General features: G+C 40.2%; 1 protein-coding gene across 1 annotated transcript in view; it reads right to left on the reverse strand.

The window, feature by feature from the left end:
- The window catches only part of STK32B (serine/threonine kinase 32B), a 221,574-nt gene extending 196,915 nt beyond the window's left edge, over positions 1-24,659 (reverse strand). The window contains exon 1 of the mRNA XM_075849055.1: positions 24,135-24,659. Within this exon, the coding sequence (XP_075705170.1) occupies positions 24,135-24,213 (79 nt within the window). The 5' untranslated portion in view covers positions 24,214-24,659. The remainder of the gene's footprint in view (positions 1-24,134) is intronic.
- Between the last annotated feature and the right edge of the window lie 1,182 nt (positions 24,660-25,841).

Genomic DNA, 25,841 nt, shown 5'->3' on the forward strand with positions numbered 1-25,841 from the left:
CCACCTCAATCTGTGACATCACCAGCCCTTCCCAGATAACCATACCCCCTTAATCTGTGACATCATTAACCCTCCCCAGATAGCCCCACCCCCACTCTGTGACATCACCAGCTCTTCTCAGATAATCATGCCCCATCCCTTTGAGGCAGTACAATAGACATGTCATTCTATCATTAATCCTCATACTCACGGTGATAACAACATAGTAACATTCAATGCACTTCTTTATGTAATTCCCCATTTTTTCAAGTGCTGTAGCATCCCTCTATATGGAAACTAATAGCATGGTTCATCCTGAGCCTCCTGATTCACAAATTTAATAATAGATCTACTACCAGATATAAAGTGACACACAGACACTCAGAGCAGCAGAAAAGAGGAAGCAAGGGAGAGTGGGATGCAGATTGTTAGGGTTTTTGGGCCATTTAGGCTAAATGGAAAGCTGTGTGACAACCCCTATGGGTACTATAATGCCTGCCATAAGTGGTTGTTCGGCGCCTGTTAGATCAAGATTATTTAGAAACAGCTAAAAAGAAGAAAAAATTGTTAACATTTAAGGACAACCAAATTTCAAGGTTATTTGATGGGGAGATGCTTGTTAAAGAAGTAAAAATTGAGTCAAGATCTATTTCCTTAATATTTAATAACTACTAGTCCTTCTCAATGAATTAGAATATCATCAAAAAGTTAATTTATTTCAGTAATTCAATGCAAAAAGTGTCTCTCATATATAGATTCATTACACAGAGTGATCTATTTCCAGCATTTTTTTCTTTTAATGTTGATGATTATGGTAACAGTTAATGAAAACCCCAAATTTAGTGTCTCAGAAAATTAGAATATTATATCAGCCCAATTTCAAAAATGATTTTTAATAATGTTTTTAAAATGTTGGCCTACTGAAAAGTATGTACAGTATATGCCCTCAACACTTGGTCGGGGCTCCTTTTGCATGAATTACTGCATCAATACTGCGTGGCATGGAGGCGATCAGCCTGTGGCACTGCTGAGGTGTTATCAATGCGACGTGGCATGGAGGCGATCAGCCTGTGGCCCTGCTGAGGTGTTATCAATGCGGCGTGGCATGGAGGCGATCAGCCTGTGGCCCTGCTGAGGTGTTATGGAAGCCCAGGTTACTTTGATAGTGGCCTTCAGCTCGCCTGTATTGTTCGGTCTGGTGTCTCTCATGGCGGTCAGGCGAGTTTGCTGGCCAATCAAGCGCAGTGATACTGTGGTTATTACACCAGATATTGGTACTTTTGGCAGTGTGGGCAGGTGCCACGTCCTGCTGGAAAAAGAAATCAGCATCTCCATAAAGCTTGTCAGCAGAGGGGAGCATGAAGTCCTCTAAAATGTTCTGCTAGACGCTGCGCTGACTCTGGACTTGATATAACACAATGGACCAACACTGTTGCTTAGTGGTCCAAAGTCGTTTTTTCAGATAAAAGTAAATATTGCATTTCATTTGGAAATCAAGGTCCCAGAGTCTGGAGGAAACGTGAAGAGGCGTCAATCCAAGTTGCTTGCGGTCCAGTGTGAAGTTTCCACAGTCAGTGATGGTTTGGGGATCCATATCATCTGCTGGTGTTGGTCCACTGTGTTATATCAAGTCCAGAGTCAGCGCAGCGTCTACCAGGAAATTTTAATAATAACAACAACAACATGTACATAGTAATATCAATATGCTTGTTATGAAGTTATTAGTGACGTGCGTGAGACTAATATAAATTGTTACAACAAAGCTTTTTAAAAACGTATCCAGCTTTTATCACACATGCCCAAATCAAAGAAGTTACATGGATAATATATCTGTGAAATTTCCAGTTTTATGAGTAAGTAGGCTACACACCATGTTATTATGTGCTGCCAAAGGACGATAAAGAAAGGGGTTTCCCCGCTATAGATATTTATGGCATATCCATTGAATATTCCATAAATATCTGACAGGTGGAGTCTCTGACACCCCCACCTATCATGAGAACGATGTTCCCCTGACCTCTATCCCACCTGGTGAGGAGACTGCTGGCTGATGTCTCCGGGCAGAGATTGTACTGATAGGTGGCTTACTATATAAATATTAGTATATAAATCAAGAGGTAACTGCACAAAAGCCATTCTATAACTTTATGTAGATGCTTGTAAGTCGACTTCTTCTACAGCTCATTATTCAGTAAAGATGCCATTAAAGGGGTTTTATTATCAGAGACATTTATGTCATATCCGCAGGATATGTCATAAATGTCAGATAGACGTGGGTCAGACACCTATCTCTAGAACGGGGCCCCCTAAACCCTGTTCTACCGCTCTCTGTTGTGGCTGAAGCGTGTGAATTCCAACCATGAATTACTGAAACAGCTGAGCTCGCTGAGCTACTCTGTTTCCGTAAGTCCCATAGAACTGAATGGTAGTTACAGAAACAGCATAGCTTGTACGCCACGCTGCTTCCGTAAATTCCATTCAATACAATGGGACTAAATGAAACAGCATAGGTCAGCGAGCTACGCTGTTTCCGTAATTCATGGTCAGAAATCGTACACTTCAGCCATTAGGGAGCCCCGTTCTAGAGATAGGTGCGGGTCCCAGAGGTGGGACCCATTACTATCTGACATTTATGACATATCCTGTGGATATGTCATAAATGTCTCTGATAATAAAACCCCTTTAATGGCACCTTTACTGAATAATGAGCTGTAGAAGAAGACGACTTACAAGCATCTACATAAAGTTATAGAATGGCTTTTGTGCAGTTACCTCTTGATTTATATACTAATATTTATATAGTAAGCCACCTATCAGTACAATCTCTGCCCGGAGACATCAGCCAGCAGTCTCCTCACCAGGTGGGATAGAGGTCAGGGGAACATCGTTCTCATGATAGGTGGGGGTGTCAGAGACTCCACCTGTCAGATATTTATGGAACATCCAATGGATATGCCATAAATATCTATAGCGGGGAAACCCCTTTCTTTATCGTCCTTTGGCAGCACATAATAACATGGTGTGTAGCCTACTTACTCATAAAACTGGAAATTTCACAGATATATTATCCATGTAACTTCTTTGATTTGGGCATGTGTGATAAAAGCTGGATACGTTTTTAAAAAGCTTTGTTGTAACAATTTATATTAGTCTCACGCACGTCACTAATAACTTCATAACAAGCATATTGATATTACTATGTACATGTTGTTGTTGTTGTTATTATCATTATCATTATTTTAACTATTATTATTAATACTATGATTATTGTTATTACTATTATTATTATTATTATTATTATTATTATTGTTACTACTATTATTATTATTATTACTATTGTTATTATTATTACTATTATTACTATTGTTATTATTATTACTATTATTACTATTGTTATTATTATTATTATTACTATTATTATTACTATTGTTATTATTATTATTACTGCTATTATTATTGTTATTATTACTATTATTATTACTATTATTATTATTACTATTATGATGATGATTATTATTATTATTATTATTATTATTATTTATGAAAGTTGGCCAAATAATTTCAGCAAACCATCTAGCAATTAATAGTACAAGCCCAACAGAAGTTGGACCAAAGGACAGTCAGTAACAGTAGTCAATAGTCAAGGACAGAAAAGAAGTTCAGCAATGAGAAGTTCATTACAGGAACCAAGAGGTGATGGATGGTCCGAGTGAAGGTGAGGTCAAATCCTATGTCGAGATCAACCGGAAGTTCAAGTCACAAGCTTCACAGGGGCCAAAAGGGTCACGTTATAAAAACAAGCACATATATCTTATTGGTGTGGAAAGTTTATGTAGTGCTTGTGCTGAACCTAGAGTCTGTGAAAAACAGGCTACTACAAAGCAGTCTCATTGCCCACGGTGAGAAGTTAAAGATTATCTGTCTTTTTTTAGTATATAAAGAGAATGACAATAAATCATGAAGAAAACCAGTGTTATAGGTTGTTTCTTCTTTAAGTCCATTGGAATACTATGTGAAGAGGTGATGACTGCTATGGGAGACCCTTCATTCCAAATCGTCTGAACCCTTTCATATAAAATATACTGGTCTCTTTAAACCCAGAGTACATTTCTAAGACAAAGCATTAAAAAACAGAACAGTAATTAAACAATTCACTGTAGACACAATGCTTTATAGAATACACAGTGGAATTTGGCCTTTGAAACAGAATCCCTAGGTTTTGATTGAAATGGGAAGTGTCATAAATGTTAATCTCTCTAATCTTTTAGTTCGAATGGAAAATATGTGTTTTCTTTTGTTGCATGCTGATAATAACTAAACATGATGCATGCTGTATACAAAGAGCATTCAATGGATGCAGAACAATTCAATTAAGGCTATGTGAGGCTTCCGCACAACATGAAAGTGCATAATCCATAATGTCTCTCAGTTGCTTCCCATTAAGCTTTCATTCACATGGAATGTATTTGGCCTGCCTGAATAGCAATTGAATCTAAAGGAAGAACATAATAAACAAAAATTACATTTATATCTGTTCATATGTACTACTACTACTACTACTACTACTACTGCTACTGCTACTGCTACTGCTACTGCTGCTGCTGCTGCTGCTACTGCTACTGCTACTACTGCTACTGCTACTGCTGCTGCTGCTACTGCTGCTGCTGCTGCTGCTACTGCTACTGCTACTGCTACTACTACTATTACTACTACTACTACTACTACTACTACTACTACTACTACTGCTACTACTACTACTACTACTACTACTACTACTGCTACTACTACTTCTACTGCTACCACCCTACTACTACTACTACTACTGCTACTACTACTACCCTACTACTACTACTACTACTACTACTACTACTACTACTACTACTACTACTACAACACAGACTGTACAGGCCTCCTGGAGGGGGGAATGAGACCCTAGAAGCGATTGGCCAGTAGGGATGTAAATGGAAGGTTATGAAGATTGGCTGAGTCATAAAAAATAATCCAAAATTAGCCACATCAGCGATCAGATACAGGGGAAAAATTAGTATTCATTGAAATGGATGGATAACCATGACTGGTCTGTGAATGGTCTTCTATGACCTTCATATGCCCTTCTAGAGCATGTTGTGAACAGGTCAAGCAACACTTTTTAAGGTCACAGATCTCCAGAAGCTTCACCAGCCCCCAAAAATGGTAATATTACATACAAAAATAATATACAAAGCTAATTTAGAACCTGACGAAGTAATTTAATATCTAAGCTACAACAAGAAGTGTTGGGGGCTCATATGAAAAGACAAAAATCAAAGGATTCCGTTCCTGTTTTGGTTCACATTATGACACCCCGATCCTGGGTCAATAGAACCACTTGTCCGCTTATTTTTTATTTATTTTTGAGCAGAGAAACGCGATATTACCTTAAAACCAATTTCCATGCACATATGGGAAAGGCCAACCAGCACTGGGACCCCCTCCTACACTGATCTATAGCCGTTGCAGAGGCTGCCTCTACTGTATGTTGTAGCTATAGGTCTCTAAACTGTCATCATTAAAGGGGTTATCTCATGGTGATAGCCTATTTTTTTTTTTATCGAAGTCAATCCAAAAATCAGCTGATCAATGTGATTGTCCGGCTTAAGGAAATTCAAGTAAAAAATATTGTTACATGCCAGTCAATATATTATTACCTGACACCCATTCACATGATTAGCTGTCCATGTAATATATGGACAAGCTGGGTCTATAAGAGCAAGAGTTGTTCTTTGATAACGCCTCTCTACTCTGTGTGGACCCACCTCTATGATGTATTCATGGGACAACCGCTTTAAAGAGGACCTGTCACCTCTCTTGACATGTCTGTTTTAGTAAATACTTATAGTCTCCATAAAATAACAATTCTGAAGCATCTTTACTTACAACTCTACGTTGTGCCGTTTTCCTTCTACAAAGTTTTGAATAAATTGAGAACTGTGAGTTATTAGTTGGGGGTGTGTCCCTACACAGACTGACCCTGTCCAATCAGTGCTGACAGAGTGACTGTGAAGGGACACGCCCCTTTAACAAGGGAAATGGTAACACCCAGCTGTCAATTTATTCATAAATTTCTAGGCGGAATAATAGAGGAATGTAACAACGCAGAGTTCTAAGAAAATGTGTTCCAGAATTTTATGAGTATCTTCTAAAAATGGACATGTCAGGAGAAGTTACATGTGCTCTTTAATCTTATAAATTCACAACAGAAAACCCTTCTATAATTTTGCATAGGAGGAAGATGCGTGAACAAACAAATTCCCAAAGTTTAGAAGTAGTTCGTTCTTGCACTGGAGCAGCAAAAATCTTTGCAAATAATTATCTTGAATGCCATTCATCATTATTATGGCTTCTGTCATTTAATGTAAGATTATGCATGTGAAACAAATCCATCACTGTGCCTAACGCTAAGGATTTCATTCTTCAAATATTTGCAAGAGGGAGAAGACTGAAGGTTTTAATGTGATTGCTGCGGTACTCAGGTGCACTGGATCCAAAAAAAAACAATAGAAGGGCTCAGTTCTGCTAAATGATGGGTGTGGGTGTATTCAGACAGAAAAAGAAGATCAAAGCTTGAAAGAACATTATAGACTAATTAACTGATGAGTTAATCACTTCCCCAGCTTGAATTGAAGCAGAATGACCCTGCAAATAATAAATTAGCCGCAACTTGGGCCGTCTGTGCGCCAGTAAATTGAATCTACTCTGTACTAGAATAGATTTGCGCTATAATTTATGCTAGCTCCTGGCATAAATTATGTTCAATTTGTTGGGCCCTTGGCATGCCCCATCCCTTCCACTAAGCCCGACTACTTTTTAGTTAAGTTTAATTGCAAAATAGTTACTTATGAGGCATTTGCAACTTTTCTACACCAGATAGGAATAATTAAATGGTTTTCAAGTGAGAAGAAATTGATGGACTATCCTCAGGATAGGCCATCAATATCTGATTGGTGGGAATATGACTCTCGGCACCACCGCTGATCAGCGCCGCAGCCTCTTCAAAACAGCTTATCGGTGGGGTGCCGGACACCCACTGATCAGATATTTGGTGGCCTATCCTGAGGGTAATCTATTAGTTTCTTCTTAATGCAAAACCCTCTTTAATTCCCCTTAAAAGTTTATTCACGTGATAGAATTAATAATGATCATCGCTAAGCAATTCTACATTCCAAAACTGCCATCTGTGGGTCTCCTGGAATAGCTCTTTAAATATACCTGTCAATCAAATACTAGTTTTCTTTAATCTAATTTTCTAAAAAATCTTATGGCTCCTGAGAAAATCAATACAAGAGAAGAAATGTTTTGGTGAGCTGAATATTAATGAGTGTAAGTTACAAACACGAAGAATAACAGAGATGCACGCTATGTATTTAGGTTTTATGTATTTCTGGGATCTGTACTTTTTAATCATATATTGTTTGCTCTACTGGTGATAGTTGAATATAATACTTGGAGTTATGTTCAATATGAGAGAATCCATGAAAATTCCTTCTACTCTGAGAGATTTGCTTCAAAGAACAGCATATTGGTTCTCAAACAGAGTGCACCTCCAGTTCCCGTTCCATTGGCTTCCTCCGCTACATTTCTCATTCATGTTGAATATGCTTTTGTATCGTCAGCTGTTTCTGCTGGTAATGTGGATTATCACGATAAATCATATGTATTGTTTTATCTATCTTCAGCTTGTTGATACTTGTTTTGCTTTGTATGTGTTACGCCGCTGGTGATGCTCAAGAACGCACCACCAAACAGTCACTATCATGTGGCTGAAGCATGTATCAACACTGGCAGAAAACAAACAGCACAAGTAGCTCACCAATGAACAAGCGGAACCGAACACCGAAGACAGTAGATGATGGAGACGATGCACAAATGGAGTGGATGGCAGCTGAATAGTATGAAAGCAGTTAATAGACAAATAGACAAATAGACAGTGGACAAGAATTTACAGAGCTCACTGACTCTATCTGAATACTATCCCACAGCAGGGTAAGACAACAGCTTGGCAGCAGATCAAACCCACATGATAGGCAAACAAACCAGTGGAACTGCTGATCCCTGCTTTTATATTACTTAATCTCCACTGGTTAGGTGATAAATACTAGATTGGTGGGACCCCCACTGGGGACCCCAATCCCCCCAGCTGCAAGACTCTGGCTAGGAGGAGTTTGAATTGAGTGGAGGCATTCTCGGTGCCGCTTCATTCAAAGTCTATAGGGATGACAGATATGGCCGAGCACTGTCAATGGTCGCTGGGCCGTCTGTATAAGGATTCCCTGTGATGTATTCAAAGGGGAGTTCCCTCTCACTATCTCCCTTTGAATGCCACAATCAGCATTGATCGAGGCATTTATAGGGTTTATGGCAGAGATCAGAGGTTTCTCTAATCTCAGCCATTAAACTGGGCTGCGGCAGTGTATTACTGCCATTGCCCCGCTCCTGATCGCATGGCACACTTGCTGTGTCCGCGCGATCTTCAGGATGATTATGCAGTCATCCAGTTACAAAGAGGAAGCAATACTGTCAAGCGCCATAAACGTTACGTAAAAATGTTTTTATTTGGGTTGTCAGTGCAATGATTAGCGCTGTACTTTACAAGATCATTAGTAACTCTCCATGTTGCAGTGCCTTATAAATGGCCCAACCCTACTTTGAAGGAGGGGTAGTTATAACAATTTCCACACAGACATGAGTTTCCTATTTAGCATGGAATTATTAAATATATACTTGGGAAAAAATGTATACATTGTTATGTCTAATGCAGAGCTTAATGGGAAGGGGCATGACACATGGATTCTTACTTTGGTGATAAGCACCACCCACTCATGCCCGCCACTAAGCATAACACAGTGTATCAGTTTTATCTGGAGTGTTCCTTTAATACAACAGACAAAGATAAATATTTTAACTTGAAGAAATAATAAAAACGTGCAAAATTCGAATAAATTGTGAGCATTTCCATTCATATCAAATATGATATGCAGCAAGTTTCATATTTGTCCTCCAAAGTCCTGTCTGTTTACCTGAAACATGGAAACTCTAAATGCAATGTCCAAATAAGAGACAATGGGGACACATCCCAGGATTTTTACATATTGGGAAACAAGCTGTTGCTAATAACATTGAAATTAGATGATCATACGTAGTAAAATAATCCCATTTGTCACAACTGGGCTCCAGACGTTCACATTTGACAAGATTATGCAGATTAGGGTTAATGAAATGTGTAATTCTTCAGCCTATTTTCCTAATATCCACATTGGGGCAGATTTATCATTGTATGTGTTCCAGTTTGCTGCACCCTGTTGATAAATCTGTTGCGCGCTGTTCATATTGATAAATCTCCCCTATTCCTTTAGTACTGTAATTCAATACATAGACTGAATGGCCCACTTATACTGAAGCACATACAGACTCTATTTGAATACATGTTATTTTAGCACAAATGCATAAATCATGTATTTACGTTAACTCTTCCCCATCCATTATAATGTAAAAGAAAATTAGGAAATTACTTCATGTATATTTTGTTTTTCAGAGTTATATATTTTCAAATAATTCAAAAAGTGATTAGTAGTCACAATGTAATCTATTGAGTATTGAGGACATCTGGAGACAACAGAAGCAGACAATACATTTAAAAGCTATGTAAACCTTTGAAATAATTTCTTTATTTATTTTATTATTATTATTATTATTATTATTATTATTAATAAAAATGTGTATCAGAGTGTTTGGTCCAACTTTAAAAATTCTTTTTATTAAAAATTATTTTTACTTTTTGAGATACAGCTGCTTTGTATCATGTATGCAGAGCAGCTGTATCATGTGCTAAGAACTGGCAGATTCAGTAAAAGCGTGTCCCACGGGTCCCACAGGACGGGATCCAATGTTATAAACTTAGATGTGATCGATAGCAGCTCAATCCTGTGTGTCGGAAACATGCAGGACCCGCTGACACTGAACCCGTCAGTGTCGCGGACCTGACAGATACAGGATTCAGGGCAAGATAGAGCTGCTCTGTATACAGTATTCTGAGCCGCTATATCTAAAAAATTAAAAATAATTTTTAATAAAAAGTATTTTGAAAGTTGCACCAAACACACTGATTGACACTTTTATTTATTTTTTAAATTATTTCAAAGATGTGCGTAGTCTTTAAAGAGCCTCTGTCACCACATTATAAGTGGCCTATCTTGTACATGTGATCGGCGCTGTAATGTAGATTACAGCAGTGTTTTTTTATTTAGAAAAACGATCTATTTTCCCCAAGTTATGACCTATTTTAGCTTTATGCTAATGACTTTCTTAATAGGCAACTAGGCGTGTTTTTACTTTTGACCAAATGGGCATTGTGGAGAGAAGTGCATGACGCTGACCAATCAGTGACCAATCAGCGTCATACACTTCTCTCCATTCATTTACTCTGCACATAGTGATCCTGCGTTGCTCACTATGTGCAGTCACATACACCCACATTAACGTTACTGAAGTGTCTTGACAGTAAATAGACATCGAGTCCAACCAGGACGGGATGTCTATTCAGAATCCCGACACTTCGGTAACGTTTGTGTGTGACTTACAGCACAGCAAGCGTAATCACGCGAGATCTCGCTGTAAATGACAGCACAGCGTGATCTCGATGTGCTGTGTGAGTAAGTCACACAAAAACATTACCGAAGTGTCGGGATTGTGAATAGACATCCCGTCCTGGTTGGACGCGATGTCTATTTACTGTCAAGACACATTAATGTGTGTGTATGTGACTGCACTTAGTGAACGACGCAGGATCGCTATGTGCAAATGAATGGAGAGAAGTGTATGACGCTGATGGGTCAGCGTCATAAACTTCTCTTCACAACGCCCACTTGGTCAAAAAGTAACAACACGCCCAGTTGTCTATTAAGGAAGTCATTAGCATAAAGCTAAAAGCTAAATAGGTCATTACTTGGTGAAAATAGATCGTTTCAAATACCCTATTACAGTTATTAGAAGAATGTCCACCATTCAGGATCTCCATTAATCATCCAGAGCGTAAGGAGGCCACAAAGAGTATCTCTCGTTCTGGAGTACATGGCGTGGCCATGCATTATACAGACAGCTTAATCTTTTCAATGGAAACCATGTAATGCATAATTTCCCCTGTGGTGGCGCAGCTTATAAATAAGACATTTGCTGCCTGGTTCCCTCACAGTTTACATCTGATGGCTGGTGACCCTAGCAGCAGGACATTCTGTGATCAGTTTATCATCAGGAAACACAAAATGAATGATACTGTAAAAAATGTACATAAATTATGTATATGCAAAATAATGAGCCACCCCCTACTTCCTGCTTCCTTCCCATGAATGACAACCATTTGTTGCAGAGATGTCCAAAATTACAAATGTATGTTTAAGACCATAGCTGGCAGCAGAACACAATGGGGCACATATCTTACGGCTAAATGATGGCTAAATGACTAGGTATTTACTTATCTTAGTAATATTCATATTACACATACCAGCCGTTGTATGTCCGGGGCATGGCCATTGCTAATGCTAAAGAGAATGAGAAAATGGACACACTGAATTGCCACTTTATTAGAGACCCCCATTTAGATACATTCTAAATGGAGGGGATGTAAGATGGGTCCATGTGTGCAAGATAGTTTTGAGTCCCGCTGCAGTGGTCATAGAAAGTAATTTCCTACTGCAGTGCATGGGATTTTCTCTTTATCAATGTAGCCAAAAATGGCCCAAATAGGGTCAAAGGGGGCATTATTGACCAGACGGCGGCAACAAAGGAATGCACATCCGTCTAAAAGAATTGTACTTTTGGGCAGCTGCAAAGGCAGTGCTAAATTTCTGCCAAATCCTCCTGGCATCTAAAACAATGGTCAGTGGGGAAAATTTTCATTTTAAAACCCCAAATGGGCGAGATATATGCCATATAGTAGATTTGTAAGACCATTTCAGTATATCAGCTAGAGGGAATGTATCTTACAAATGCTGCGTTCAAGGGCAGAGAGTAGCATTTGCATTGTGTGTTACGGATTGTCAGCCATCCACCTAGTCAAGGCCGCCTTAGAATCCTGATAATCTAAGGGACAATGTATGTACTTGTAATATCTAGAGGTGTGACCCCTACCCAAGAGTGAGCGAGTTAGCAGTGTACAAAGGGCAATGTTCCACTCCATTGGAGCCAAGTGAGGGAGTATCTTGGAGATTTAACTGTGAGCCTGTAAGGCCCTATGCACACGACCATACTTTTCATTCATTCGTAAATACTGTCCATAAACACGGATCCGTAGTTATTTATATTTATCCGTAAATCAACCGCATTTACGGAAGGGTGTCCGTAAATACGATCCATATTGCATCCATAATACATACGTATTTACGGATCCACCAAAAAACAAGGAGGAATCTAGGGTAATCCCCTGACGTTGCATAGCAATGCGTCCGTAATTACGGACAGCTACGGATGCACATTCGTAGACGTCCGTAATTACGGAACCACCCATAGATTTCTATGGAGAGTCCGTGCCGTAATTACGGTAAAAAAAAGGACTTGTTCTATCATTTCTGCGTCACGGACACCCATCCGTAAAAATACGGAAAGGTGGCTGTAGCCCATAGAAAATAAGGGGTCCGTAATCATTTCTGCACCTATAAATAAAGATAAAACTCTCATGATGCCATACACAATTATTATAGCACCATACACTGTCCCTGATTATAATAGCACCATACACAGTGTCCCGCACATACAGTGCTGCCTGTAGATAGTGCCACCATAGAGCCCCCTTTAGATAGTGCCCTACATTGATCCCCCTGTAGATAGTGCACCACATATAGCTCTCCCTGTAAATAGTGCCCTACATATAGCCCCTCTGTAGATAGTGCCCCACATATAGCCCTCCTGTATATAGTGCCCCACATATAGCCCCCTGTAGATAGTGCCCTACATATAGCCCCCCTGTATATAGTGCCCTACATATAGCCTCCCCTGTAGATAGTGCCCCACATATAGCCCCCTGTATATAGTGCCTCACATGTAGCCCCCTGTATATAGTGCCTCACATATAGCCCTCCTGTATATAATGCCCTACATATAGCCTCCCCTGTAGATAGTGCCCCACATATAGCCCCCCTGAATATAGTGCCACACATATAGCCCCCTGTATATAGTGTCTCACATGTAGCCCCCTGTATATAGTGCCTCACATATAGCCCCCTGTATATAATGCCCCACATATAGCAGCCTTGTATATAATGCCCCACATATAGCCCCCCTGTGTATAGTGCCTCACATAGCCCCCCGTATATAGTTCCCTACATATAGCCCCCCACTGCATATAGTTCCCTACATATAGCCCCCTCTATAGATTGTGCCCAACATATAGCCCTCCCTTCCCCTCCTGTAGATAATGGGACACACACTTTTTAAAGAAAAAAATGTTACATACACACATTGATCCCTTTCCCGCGCCGTCCTGTGTCAATGCAGACCTGCTCTCTTCTAAGCAGGTCTGCTGGGGCTGAACGATGCAAGTGACACGATGACATCATCGCGCGGGTTGCGTCGTTGAAAGGTGCTGATTGGCAGTGCAGAATGACTTGCCCTGCCAATCAGCGCGTTTTAACAACGGAAGCGGCGCGTGTCGTCAAAAGGCGCTGATTGGCGGGGCAAGTCATTCTGCCCTGTCAATCCGTGTCATTGCAAGGAGCTGAATGGTCGGGCACGGAATGTGCCTGGCCATTCAGCGCTTATGCATGTAATTGTACCTGCGTTCTAAAGACGCAGGTACAATTAGTGCAGGAGAGGGTGCTCATCTCGCCTCATGGACAGTGCGGCCCTGCGCCTCTGAGCTCAGTACATATATACAGCACCAGAACAAAGCTCAGTACATATATACAATACCAGAACCAAGCTCATTACATATATACAGCACCAGAACAAAGCTCAGTACATATATACAGTACCAGAACGAAGCTCAGTACATAAATAATGCACCAGAACAAAGCTCAGTACATATATACAGTACCAGAACGAACCTCAGTACATAAATACAGCATCAGAACAAAGCTCAGTACATATATACAATACCAGAACCAAGGTCAGCACATATATACAGTAACAGAACAAAGCTCAGTATATATATACAGCACCTGAACAAATACAGCTCAATTTAGTGCAATCCCTGCCATATAGGTTTGTACGGCGTAAAACTACAGCTCCCAGCATGGCCCGAACAATGGTAAGGAAATGCTGGGAGACACTTTCACAAAAAAAATCATATCTTAATCAAACCATCCATCATCTCGCTGCAGATCATACAGTGACTACATTACTGATTAGACTAAATAAAGAGAAAAAAAGGAGATGCACGGCACCACATAGTGCAGATAAATCCGAGATAGTTGGACATATAGGTAGAGAAAGTTATATATGCTCACCTATAGTGGTTATGCTCAAACAGACACAACTCTGATGTAAATTTAATCAATTGAAAGTAAATGATGTGCTGCTGCCAGGGTTTAGACCGGTAGACAGGGAAAGTCACTGCAACATATAGAGCAATATACAGAAAAAATGTACCATATATGGCGCTGTTATATACGAAGTCAAAGGAGTTTGAGATTATGAAAAGTAGAAATTTAATAATGAATTGAATAATAATGACAATAATAATAAGGCCAGAGGCCGCTATATACAGTGACCCACCCTTGCATATAGTGTCCCACATATAGCCTACCCCTGTAGATAGTGCTCCACATCCAAACATATAAACCCGCCCTGTAGATAGAGCCCCCTTGTAGATAATGCCACTGACAGTTTTATTAGAAAAAAAACAAAACTTTACATACTCACATGATCCCGTTCTCGCGACGTCCAGTGGCAATGTAGACCTGCTCTCTTCTGATAAATAGACTCCAAACGCATATTTGTTACAGGCTAGGTGAAGTTTAGGAGACCAACTTCCCCCCATAATTTATCAGATAGACTGCTCCATAGTTATTGAACCATACCGAAGAAAACATAGAGCTTGTAGTCAAAAAATATATAAGAATATAACAACTTTATTATACAAAATAACATACATTTAAAAATACATAATTTATAAGACTCTAGTACTAACACTGTGGTACATCATTCATCACGAAAAAAATACTGAGTAAGAAGGTATAATGGCATAGAGTGCAAACTGTATATACTACCCACATAGATTATAAAGTATCACATCCCAATGGATTATATACTGATTACCCACAGTGTCCTCTCAAATATATAGGTTTAAGGGTTTAAGGGTTAATACCAAGTCAAAGGAGAGTCACATAGGGAGCAATCAGTATTTTATAGTGAGCAGTTAAACAGTGCAATCTTACCCATTCTGAAAAGGTGAAAGATGTCTGTCAACGTCCGTGCTGGATCTGCCACAGAGAACCCCAACGCGCGTTTCGCTGTTTTGGTTGCCTCCTCAGGGGGTACATCTCTTCTGAGCAGGTCTGCTGGGGTTAAATGACGCAAGCGGTGCAATGACGTCATCGTGCCGCTAGCGTCGTTGAAAGGTGCTGATTGGCAGGGCAAGTAATTTTTCCCTAACAATCAGCGTCATTGTAAGGCGCGGAATGTTCGGGAACGGATTGTGCCAAGCCATTCAGCGCTAATGCATGTAATTGTATCTGCGTGCTATAGACGCAAGTACAATTAGTGCAGGAGGGGGTGGTGGCGGCTGGTTTCAGTGGCACCGCCGCCCCCTCAGTGGGGAAGCAGGCCGCCACCTGAGTCGAGAAGATCATCTCGCCTCATGGACGGTGCGGCCCTGACTATATAAATAAAGATTATTGTTATTATATTAAGACATTTATAGTTGTCCAATTCTCTAATATAATCAATAAGGAGTACCTATCACCTGTCCTACTTGTATTCCCCATGATATACCAGTTCAGGAACATCTTTTCTTAGAACTCTACGTTGCGCCATTCCTCTGTTATTCCTTCTAGAAATTTATGAATGAATTGAAAACTGGGGGTAGGGTGTGTCCCTACAGAGACTGACCATGTCCATTCAGTGCTGACAAAATAAGACTGTGTAGGAACACGACCCTTTAACAAGGGGAATGGTAACAACCGGTTGTCAATTTATTTGTAAATTTACGGGAGGAATCTCAGAGGAACGGCCCACAGGGGAGGGACATACCATTGGTGCAACTTGTGCAGTAATGTGCACCTTATAAGCAACTAACAGCTTCCTACTGCAATTACTGCTGTTTACATCCCCACATACAGACCACCCCTGTAGCTAGTACCCCACATCTAGACCCCCCCCCCTGTATATAGTGGCCCACATATAGACGACCCCCCTGTAGATAGAGCCCCCACTATAGATAATGCCATTAACAGTTTTATGAGAAAAAAACCCAAAGAACTTTACATACTCACATGATCCCGTTGCCACGCTGTTCGCTGGCAATGCAGACATGCTCTCTTCTGAGAGAGTCTGCAGGAGCTGAACGAGCGTCGTCCAATGACGCTGATTGGCGGGGCAGAATGACTCCTGCCCCGTCAATCAGCGCCTTTCAAGCATGGAAGAGGCGCGATGACGTCATCGCGCCACTAGCCAATCAGCGTCATTGTAAGGTGCTGAATGGTCGGGCATGCCCGGCCATTCAGAGCTAATGCATGTATTTGGCTGTCGCTAGCACCGGGGACACCTACAAGAATGAGAGGGCCTGTGTTGCCCGGCCCATACTTGTTGGAGGCTCGGCGGTGCAGGCCCCATAGTAGCGGCGCTACCGCTTTAGCAGCCATAACGGCTGCTAGCGGCGCCACCGAGCATATGGGGATGGGGCGTGTCGGCTGGCGGCACGGGCCCCCTCAAGCCGCGGGGCCCGTAGCGGCCGCTACGGCTGCTACCGCGGTAGTTACGCCACTGGGGGGCTCTATGATGAACTATCAGAGGGCAAGGGGCCCATATACTGTACCTACACAGACTAACAATGTCCAATCAGTGCTATCAAAGTAAGACTGTGTAGGGACACCACCTCTGACAAGGGCAATAGTAACACTCAGTTGTCAATCTATTAAAACATTTCTAGGAGGAATAACAAAGGAATAGCACTATGCAAAGCTCTAAGAAAATATGTTCCAGAATTATTATTTCATGGATAATACAATTATTTACTAAAATATATATGTTAGGAGAGGTGTTAGGTCCTCTTTAAAGTTGCTCCAAAGGAGAAACTGAGATACAGATTACACTTTTATAGAATTAGTTGCAGAAGATGATCCTTTACACTGGCAGCGAGAGAGTTATCTGACTATAAATATTTATTACCTGCCTTGTAGTCTGATATTTGAACATCCGTTATGAACCACGACTTGGGACCAGGAGAGCAATGTTATGCTCACAGATGGAGTAAACAACAAGGTAATCTCCCCATACACACAGACCCGGCATTGCTTCTAACCGCACGATGAACTACATTCCCAGGGTCAAAAGCAGCAAATTGACAGCAGATCTCCTCTCCATACTTGCAGAGCTCGCAGGGTGGACTCCAGCAATAAGCTGCTGTTCCTGCTTCATAGAACAAAAGCTCCAGGTATTTACTCATATATCCTATTCTCCTGTGAGATTTGTGGATGTCTTTGGCAGATAGTCTTAGGTGCACCTGCCAAATTGCTTCTTCATGCCCCCTGCTCTCATAATAGAGGCACACACGGGCCAAGAAGTGGAAACCTGGAGTCAAAGACCCATATATCATGGAAGCAGCTTTTTTATGGACTGATAAGGTACCATTTCACCTTTCTCACGAATCATAATAGCAAAGTTTGAAGAAAATACTCATAGAAACCTTCTATGAAAAACCAGATGTAATATCAACAATACGGATTATCTGGTTGTGTGAAAATACTCTAAGTGACGTCACTATATCTAAAAGCAATGAGGTTTAATCATCTTAAAAGGTGTTCTTAAAGGTTCAGCAAAGACATGGTTGAGATGTGGACTGGATACCTCCAAAGTTTCTACAGATGGATGTGATTTCTTCAATCAGACTCCTGTATGGAAGTTACTCATGTACACAAATATGATCTTATGCTCAGGGTCCGACTGCCCACCAGCGTACCAGAGGATCCTCCGGTGGGCCCACGCTCTGATACAATAATGATCTCTTAAGTTCCAGCAGAAGACAACCCCATTTGGACCTGACTTAGTAGACAATCACTTGTGTGCTGTTTCTTATAAATTGATTCACAAATGACCCACTAGACCTTATTTATGATCTGTCCATTGGGTACAATGATAATACAGTTTACAATAGAAATAAGAATGGATGTGCACACGCGCTGGGGAGAATCATTTCCTCTGGTGAACCTAAGGAATCCCAGTTCAACACTGGTTATGCTGCAATGGTTTACAAGATCAAACCAAATGTCAACACAAGACTAGACTAAACCATAAAGGAGACTTTACGGCAGCACATGGTGCGATAGCACACAAAGTCCCTACGGCTCTATTGAGTGGAGTTGCATGAGACCCCCTGTGCCATCATCATACCATGTTCTATTGGATGCCGGATGAGGGACCTTCTTATGGAAGAATAACTTCATAATATGACATCTGATCTATCTGTACTTTTTGGCACGATTCGAATGGAATAAGTGACATACAGAGGTAAAATAAGACCTCATGTTACTTTTTTTTGTGGGTGTCCTACTAAGACTATGTACAAAACGTGAATGAGGCTTTAGGCCCTATGCACACGACCGTACTTTTCTTGCGGATCCGTAGTCATCCGCAACTGATCCGCATATACGGCACGCTGCCCGCAAATACGTTCCATAGTGCATCCGTAGTTCATCCGTATTTACGGATTCGCAAAAAAAAAACAGGCAAGAATCTTGGGTAATCCCCTGGCGACACATATTAACAGTTCCGCAATTACGGATGGCTATGGATGCACGTCCGTAGCCGTCCGCAATTACGTAAGCGCCCATAGACTTCTATGGGGAGTCTGTACAATAATTATGGACAAGCATAGAACATGTTCTATAATTTGCGGATCATTTCTACGGCACAGACACCCATCCGTAAAAATACGCAAAGGTGTCTGTGAGGGTCGGTAATTTCATCCGCAATTACGGATGAAAACTACGGTCGTGTGCATGGGGCCTGGTGTGAGATCAGAGTGCATACTGCTGTAGATGTGCTGCAGATTTCACCCCTTACATTGCAAAATCTGCAGCATGTCCTCAAATCCGCAGCAAAAAAATCCACTATGTGTGAATGGGATTCACATGTATTGTACTGTACTGAAATTCCAAATCCAATACGCCATGTTTCAACATTGGAATGATAGTAGCGTGATGCAGGCGCTATTATGCCGTCCATATGTCTATTACAATCCTAATATAAATCGAATATAAAATCTAAGCTGTCAATATACAAATTTGTTAGTAAAGAAGAATTGCAATAGGAAAGGATGCCGTTTTCTTCACCTCTAATGCTTCCTAAATATTGTCATTGATTTGATGTAAATCATGTTCCATCGGACTATTATCATAATAAGCGCAAAAAATATATAAAAAGGAGAAGATCAAGTATAAGACGTAGAGTGAAGTTCTCTATTTCCAGATATCATTTGCCGTTTCACGCATCTTCAGACTGTGCTTAGCCATTCTGCCCCCCGAGGCGGCTGAAACTGTGTCCTCCTCCTGTCTACTATAGACGAGTCTAAACATCTGTACATGTACTGCAACTCTAAGCATCTGCCCTCATTTTAACATTGCCAACTCAATATGGAAACAGCTTGTATTATCTTAAAGAGAACATGACCCTGATGTTTTCAACCATAATTGCTTACAGTGATCCAATATTAATTTTATATATTTTTTTTATACATATAATTTTTACAATTAAGTTTTAGGGCGAAATATACAATTGGTGCCCCCATTTTTAATAAATTATCACTAGGCGGCCCTTTTCCTATCCAGCTTCTTCTCTGGTGCACTCCCAGTCATTGCAGACAGGAAAATAATGCATTATAGATAAATTCTCACTTTAAAGTGGGAATGTGACTGGGTCTCTCCAGTCACACAGTTTTCTATGCAGGAATACAATGGTTTATTCTTGCTTGTTCCATTTTTAAGCTTTTTAAAAAATTGACAAAAAAACAAGCAAACAAAATGTAACAAGACCTCTTTAAAGTCACTTATTTTATTTAGCTGATGCACGTTGCCTGAGACATGTTACTGCATAATAGGCCCACCAGCAAAAGCTAGAACATGTGTATATTTAGACGTAATCATTATTGATTAAAGTGAATCTCCACCATTTAACACCATGTTGTTTGGAGGTTAAACATTTGGTGCTGATAAGTTTTTTAATATTCTTTATAGCAGTCAGAGCTTCATTTTTTAAAGAGCTCCAGATCGCCTGCATTGACATAGAGTTAAAAGATTACATTCTAGATGCCTGCAGCCACCACTAGGGGGAGCTTAGGAGGTTACTGCATACTGATTTATTATGTATTGAATAAACAGTATTCAGTCACCTCCCTCTAGTGGTGGCTAACAGCAGTCAACCTTTTATCTATTCATTTAAGAAGGAATTAGACCCCTGAATCAGAAAAACAGAGCTCCGGCCAGTTTAAAGATATATTAAGAAATTAATCAGTACAGAATTTTGGACCTATTCAGGTTTTAAAACAAAAATGGTTGTCAAGGTTGGAAGGAAAGTGTCCCATATATATATATATATATATATATATATATATATATAAACTGCCTCAATCAAGGCAGGACAATTAGTCATTGTCCTGCTTTGATTAACCGATGGAGACAGGAGATACTGCCTTTGATCTCCTGTCTCCATACTCTGCGTGGATATATCCTGCGATGAAATCGTGCACCGTAGGACATCCACGCCAAAAATTTAACTTCCCGCGCACGCGGGCACCCTCTTGCACGAGGGCACTCTCGCGCTCATGAGTCGACCGGTGACGTCACATCACCGTGCCGACCCATGTTAGCCAGCGGCGAGCGCCACTATCTCCCATTTACAAGCGTACTGGCAGGGTTTAAATAGCCCTGCGTCGGTACGCTCAGAAGTTTCCTGATCCCCAGCTCCTCCATCGGACCTCCCCTACCCTGCTTGTTCCTGCCTCCCTCACCGCTCCCCCAACGGACTTCATCAGTCCTGCTCCCAGCTCCACCAATAACTCCCCTGGACAAATGAGTGTAGCAGCAGATACACGTAATCCCTCTCTCCCCTACACAACGAGCATTTCCCTTCACTCAACCCTTACTTCTCTCCCCTACACAACGAGAACATTTTCCCCTCACTTAACCCTTACTCCTCCCCCAACACACTAGTGCCCCATTTTCCCCTGAGTTAACCCTTACCTTCCCCTATACAACGAGCAGACCCATTAACCCCCATCCTAGCCTTGCACATCAACTCTTTCCAACCTGCCAGCACATTTACCTTCATATCCCCTGGTACACATCAACCAATTCCCCTTGTTTACCCTTTATCCTCCACATCCCTTGTTAACCCTTAGTGTACAGGTTAACAGGGATAGGAGGAAGTGGAACAGAAACGGTGAGTGTGTGTGTATTGTAACTTAAATGTATGTTTAGATTAGTGGGAGGTGGTATAGAATAGCATTGTGATACCTTGTTTATAATACTGTGCCACGTGTAATGTCAGCGTATTCAGTACATATTAAGTTATTATGTGTATTTGGATACACTGATACTATACTGCGATTATTTACTGTGTTTGGTGTATTTTATATGTAAGTGTGATTACTGTCTGTAATAATAAATATTACCTTTATTTACTATACAGTCGTATACACTTAGCAGCAAAACGATTAGATTGGCGTTAATACAATAGAAAGGTAGGGGAAACTAGGCATAAAACTAGTGACCCTGATATAAAGGAGGTAGTAAAAGTGGGCGACACGAGCCCAGAGAACCCCACGATTTCACCAGCCCCTTTACAGACATTAACTTTAAGCTAAGGCAAGGATAGTATACAGCTATCATGTCTTCATGTCATGTGACCAATCTTTTTTATATATATATATCTTCACAATCCCAATGCTTAATGTTGTTAATAGGGGAAGTGTAATATCTTCATAGCAGACATCAAGCAGCCTTATCTCATAACCAACATTTCCTTTGAGCTTATGTCTCACCACCGACTATGATTTGTAAGATTCTTGATGTGCTGATGGTATGAACAGCACAGTAGGGGTCCCCTTTTTGAATAAAAATCAATATCAAGCCCATCATAGTCTGCCGCATCACCCCATATATGACTAGCTTTAGCCAACCAATGATCTAAGCAACAGGTCCTTACAAGCGGAATAGATCAACAGGTCTCCTACATCTATAAAACCTAATATCAATGTCATGCACCGTCTCTGTACGTAGTTAGTGGATTAGCGTCATCAGTCAACTATTGGTCACCAGAAATTATTTATAAAATTGTCAGTAAATAAATGATGTTCTGGGACTGCCAGCGCTGGTTGCAGCGTCTATTCATATTTTATATTATTATAACAATGCGCTGCCATCGCCCATACATCACTGGCACATGGCTGATTTCTTAAATATCTAGCCGAATATTTGGAACACATGGGCACAGATGATACTATCTCAGCACCTTCATTATATTCGATGATGAAAATACAGCGTACAATAGACGTTCAATTACATTTCTTCTGAGTGCTCAGACTTGACCTAGCATCTGCATGAATTGGTAATAAGTCATTTCAGCCACAAATCAAAGATAGTCCATAGTATGGTGCCAAGCTGAACTTTCTGATAATCCTAGAAGATTGTAATGCAGGAAAAAAAAATAACATTATGTATATCGATGTAGCAGAGCTGAGCTTGACTCAACTCATTGTGGACTCACAATTGTTATAGGTAAACTTACAATATTATCAGAAATTTGTGAGGTATCAAAAGAAAGTTCAGCTCTGCTACATCTTTGTCAAAACCTATTTGACTATTTTTATATCTCAAAAACTTTATGGAGAGTGACGGTTGTGATGTCGTAGTTACATTTATTCACACATTCAAAATTCTTATTATAAGCACCTGCAATGACGTGATTTCTGTTCTAACAGACTACTGTCCACCTTTCTACATAGACAATTGGTAAAAGTTACACTAGGAAAAATGAAAATATGTAAAAAAAAAAAAGTTTAAAGGCTTGTTTAATACAGTGCAAATAAACAAGCTGAGATGAGTTTGTCATTAACCTCTACGTGGCTGCATCTTTTGTGCACCATGATGACCCTAATGAGTTAAGGTAACTCATTAGATAGACCTGCAGTCCCATGTAAAAATGCAATTCTATAATTTATACTATACTGTAATATAAATCATGTTCACAAACCATTAAACTTTTTTATACCATGCCCAAAGCATAGAAAGCCAGACTCTATAGATGTATGCACATAACTAATAATGATGATAATAATAATAATAATGCTGCAAAATAATGGTAGGATATATTTGGATATTGTTAACAATACATTAGTTTACTAGTAATAAACATAGATTCATATTAAAAGAATTATGACATATTAACATAGCGGTGCATCAATAAATCCATACGTAGATGTAGCAGAGTGGAAGGATTTCTTTTTCACATCATGAAATTTCTATGTATTAATTTAGCTCAGTAGTTTTTATGCAGACATACACATAACACACTATCATATCACCAAATAACAAACTCAGCTCTGCTACATCTGTATTTCATACATCTCCAATATAAAAATATGTGTTTGTAATGATTAGCATCATATCACCTAATAATGTGGACCTGTAATAGTATTCTGCATTTCTGCATATAGTAACGCAAGAAGAAAGAATATCCTGATATACTATGTAGATACTAACAGGGTTGGTACTTAGAAGTGCTCACTTTTAATAAACTCCATGCAGAATAAAGAACAGTAATGACAACACATGTGACAAGATAAATAATACTACAGTCACTTAGTCAGTGTGTATGGATTATAAATAATCACATAGTGTGGAGACATGATGTAGCAGAGTGCATTAGGTCTCTGGATACTATTTCAGCACCAGGTATCTTGGACAGCTCCTTACCGTCTTCATTCTCGTCAAACACTGGAGTTTTGTGTGAGTGATTGGCACCCATAATAATAATCCAATGGGTTTTCACCATCCCCAATAGAAATAATCCTAATCTGACTGATTTTGTAGCATCTCAGCTGAGGCAGAAGCCTTCCATTTCCCAATAGAAAGCCATTGCACTTTCTGATTCTTGCAAAGCAGGATCCAAATCTCTCCACAGGCTGCCTACAGTCTTCTAGCCCTTCAGCCCCTTGATTCCAGGTTACACACACACACAGATGAGGTCTTTAGATTTCTGTTCATGTCCTTATTTCTCTCCAGGAGTCTCCTCTTGATGGTTTTCATCAGCAGCTGTTAGACTGAAGTGTATTTCTGCTGGGCTGGGGGAATCCTCTATGTCCTGGGATCCAGCAGACACAGCAGAGCTGATCCATCTCTCCCCTGACACATTGCAATTGCTTCTGCTATTTAGTAACGTGCTGCTCATAGCATATCAATGCCTGGGGTGAGAGGAGGAGGAGGAGGAGAAGGAGTGCAGCTCTTGTGATCTTAGCAAAATGAGACACTGAAAGTGCATTAATATATTCACAGCTTGAGGTGAGCAGACATTGCAGGGCTGACTGTACAGGTAGGGACAGAATAAAAAGCTTTGATTCATTTCTTTCACGGTTAATGTGCGCAAACATTTGGCCAAGATCGGACAAAGGTTTCTATTCATCGTGGGAACACTAGTCCTGCACAGATATACTACAATGTGTTTCTAATAGAAAATCATGCAGAGCATCGCAAAAACCATTATAAAAGGGATTGTCTGTATTAGAAAACATACAATATTAGAGAATTCTGAGTTAATAGAGGTGTGTTCCCTGTTCCTGATCTTTATTTATTAGTCAGAATGGAGAGCTGCTGCAACAAAAGACTCTGGAGGACCCGGCATGTCCCTTCATTACATGGACAGCCCATTCATTTAAATGAAAACTGTGTAATTCTTCATTTATCCTGTGGTGGTGCTGCAGAGAAATTGCATACTTGCTGCACAGTTCCTCCACAGATTACAGCTGATCGCTGGGGGTCCAAAAAGTGGAACGCCATAATAGTGAGTTTATTGTTAGAAAACCCTTCTAACAGCAAGGGAGTGTCCAAAGAGGAATTATAAGACTCAGTTTATACTGGGCGTAAGAGCACGCAGCATATCCGCCCTGTGCGCCGCAGGGAATTCCGGACGAAAAAACCGCACCAAATTGTGGTTCTGTCTTTCGGCTGGAATATCCGCTGTGGAAAACTGAAGCAAACACAGGAGACCGCTGCAACAGTTCAATTACAATGTACATGTTTGTGTATCAGTTTTATATTATTATTATTGTGATTATTGTTATTATTATTTATTCATTCAATTATTTAAAGTACCATTATTTTCAGAGCACTGTACACATTAAATACAGAAGGGTTTAAATACATAACATAATATACTTAGACAATAAAAACTTTCTGAGTGAGACACTGGTACAGAAGGCGTTAAACTGTGAATCTGTGATTGAATACATTCTATTTAACCCTTGTTCCTTGACAGACTGGTATGGTTTTATTAGTTTGAAGTAAAACATAAAAATACAACTAAGACAATATATTTGTTGTCTTGATATTATCACTATTCTTGGTCTATGAAAGTGTGAACTGGCAGAATATTGAATAATACTGCCCTCTAGTGATCATCCTAGT

The sequence above is a fragment of the Rhinoderma darwinii genome, chromosome 1, assembly GCF_050947455.1.
Source record: "Rhinoderma darwinii isolate aRhiDar2 chromosome 1, aRhiDar2.hap1, whole genome shotgun sequence".
In the NCBI taxonomy this organism is placed as follows: domain Eukaryota; kingdom Metazoa; phylum Chordata; class Amphibia; order Anura; family Rhinodermatidae; genus Rhinoderma; species Rhinoderma darwinii.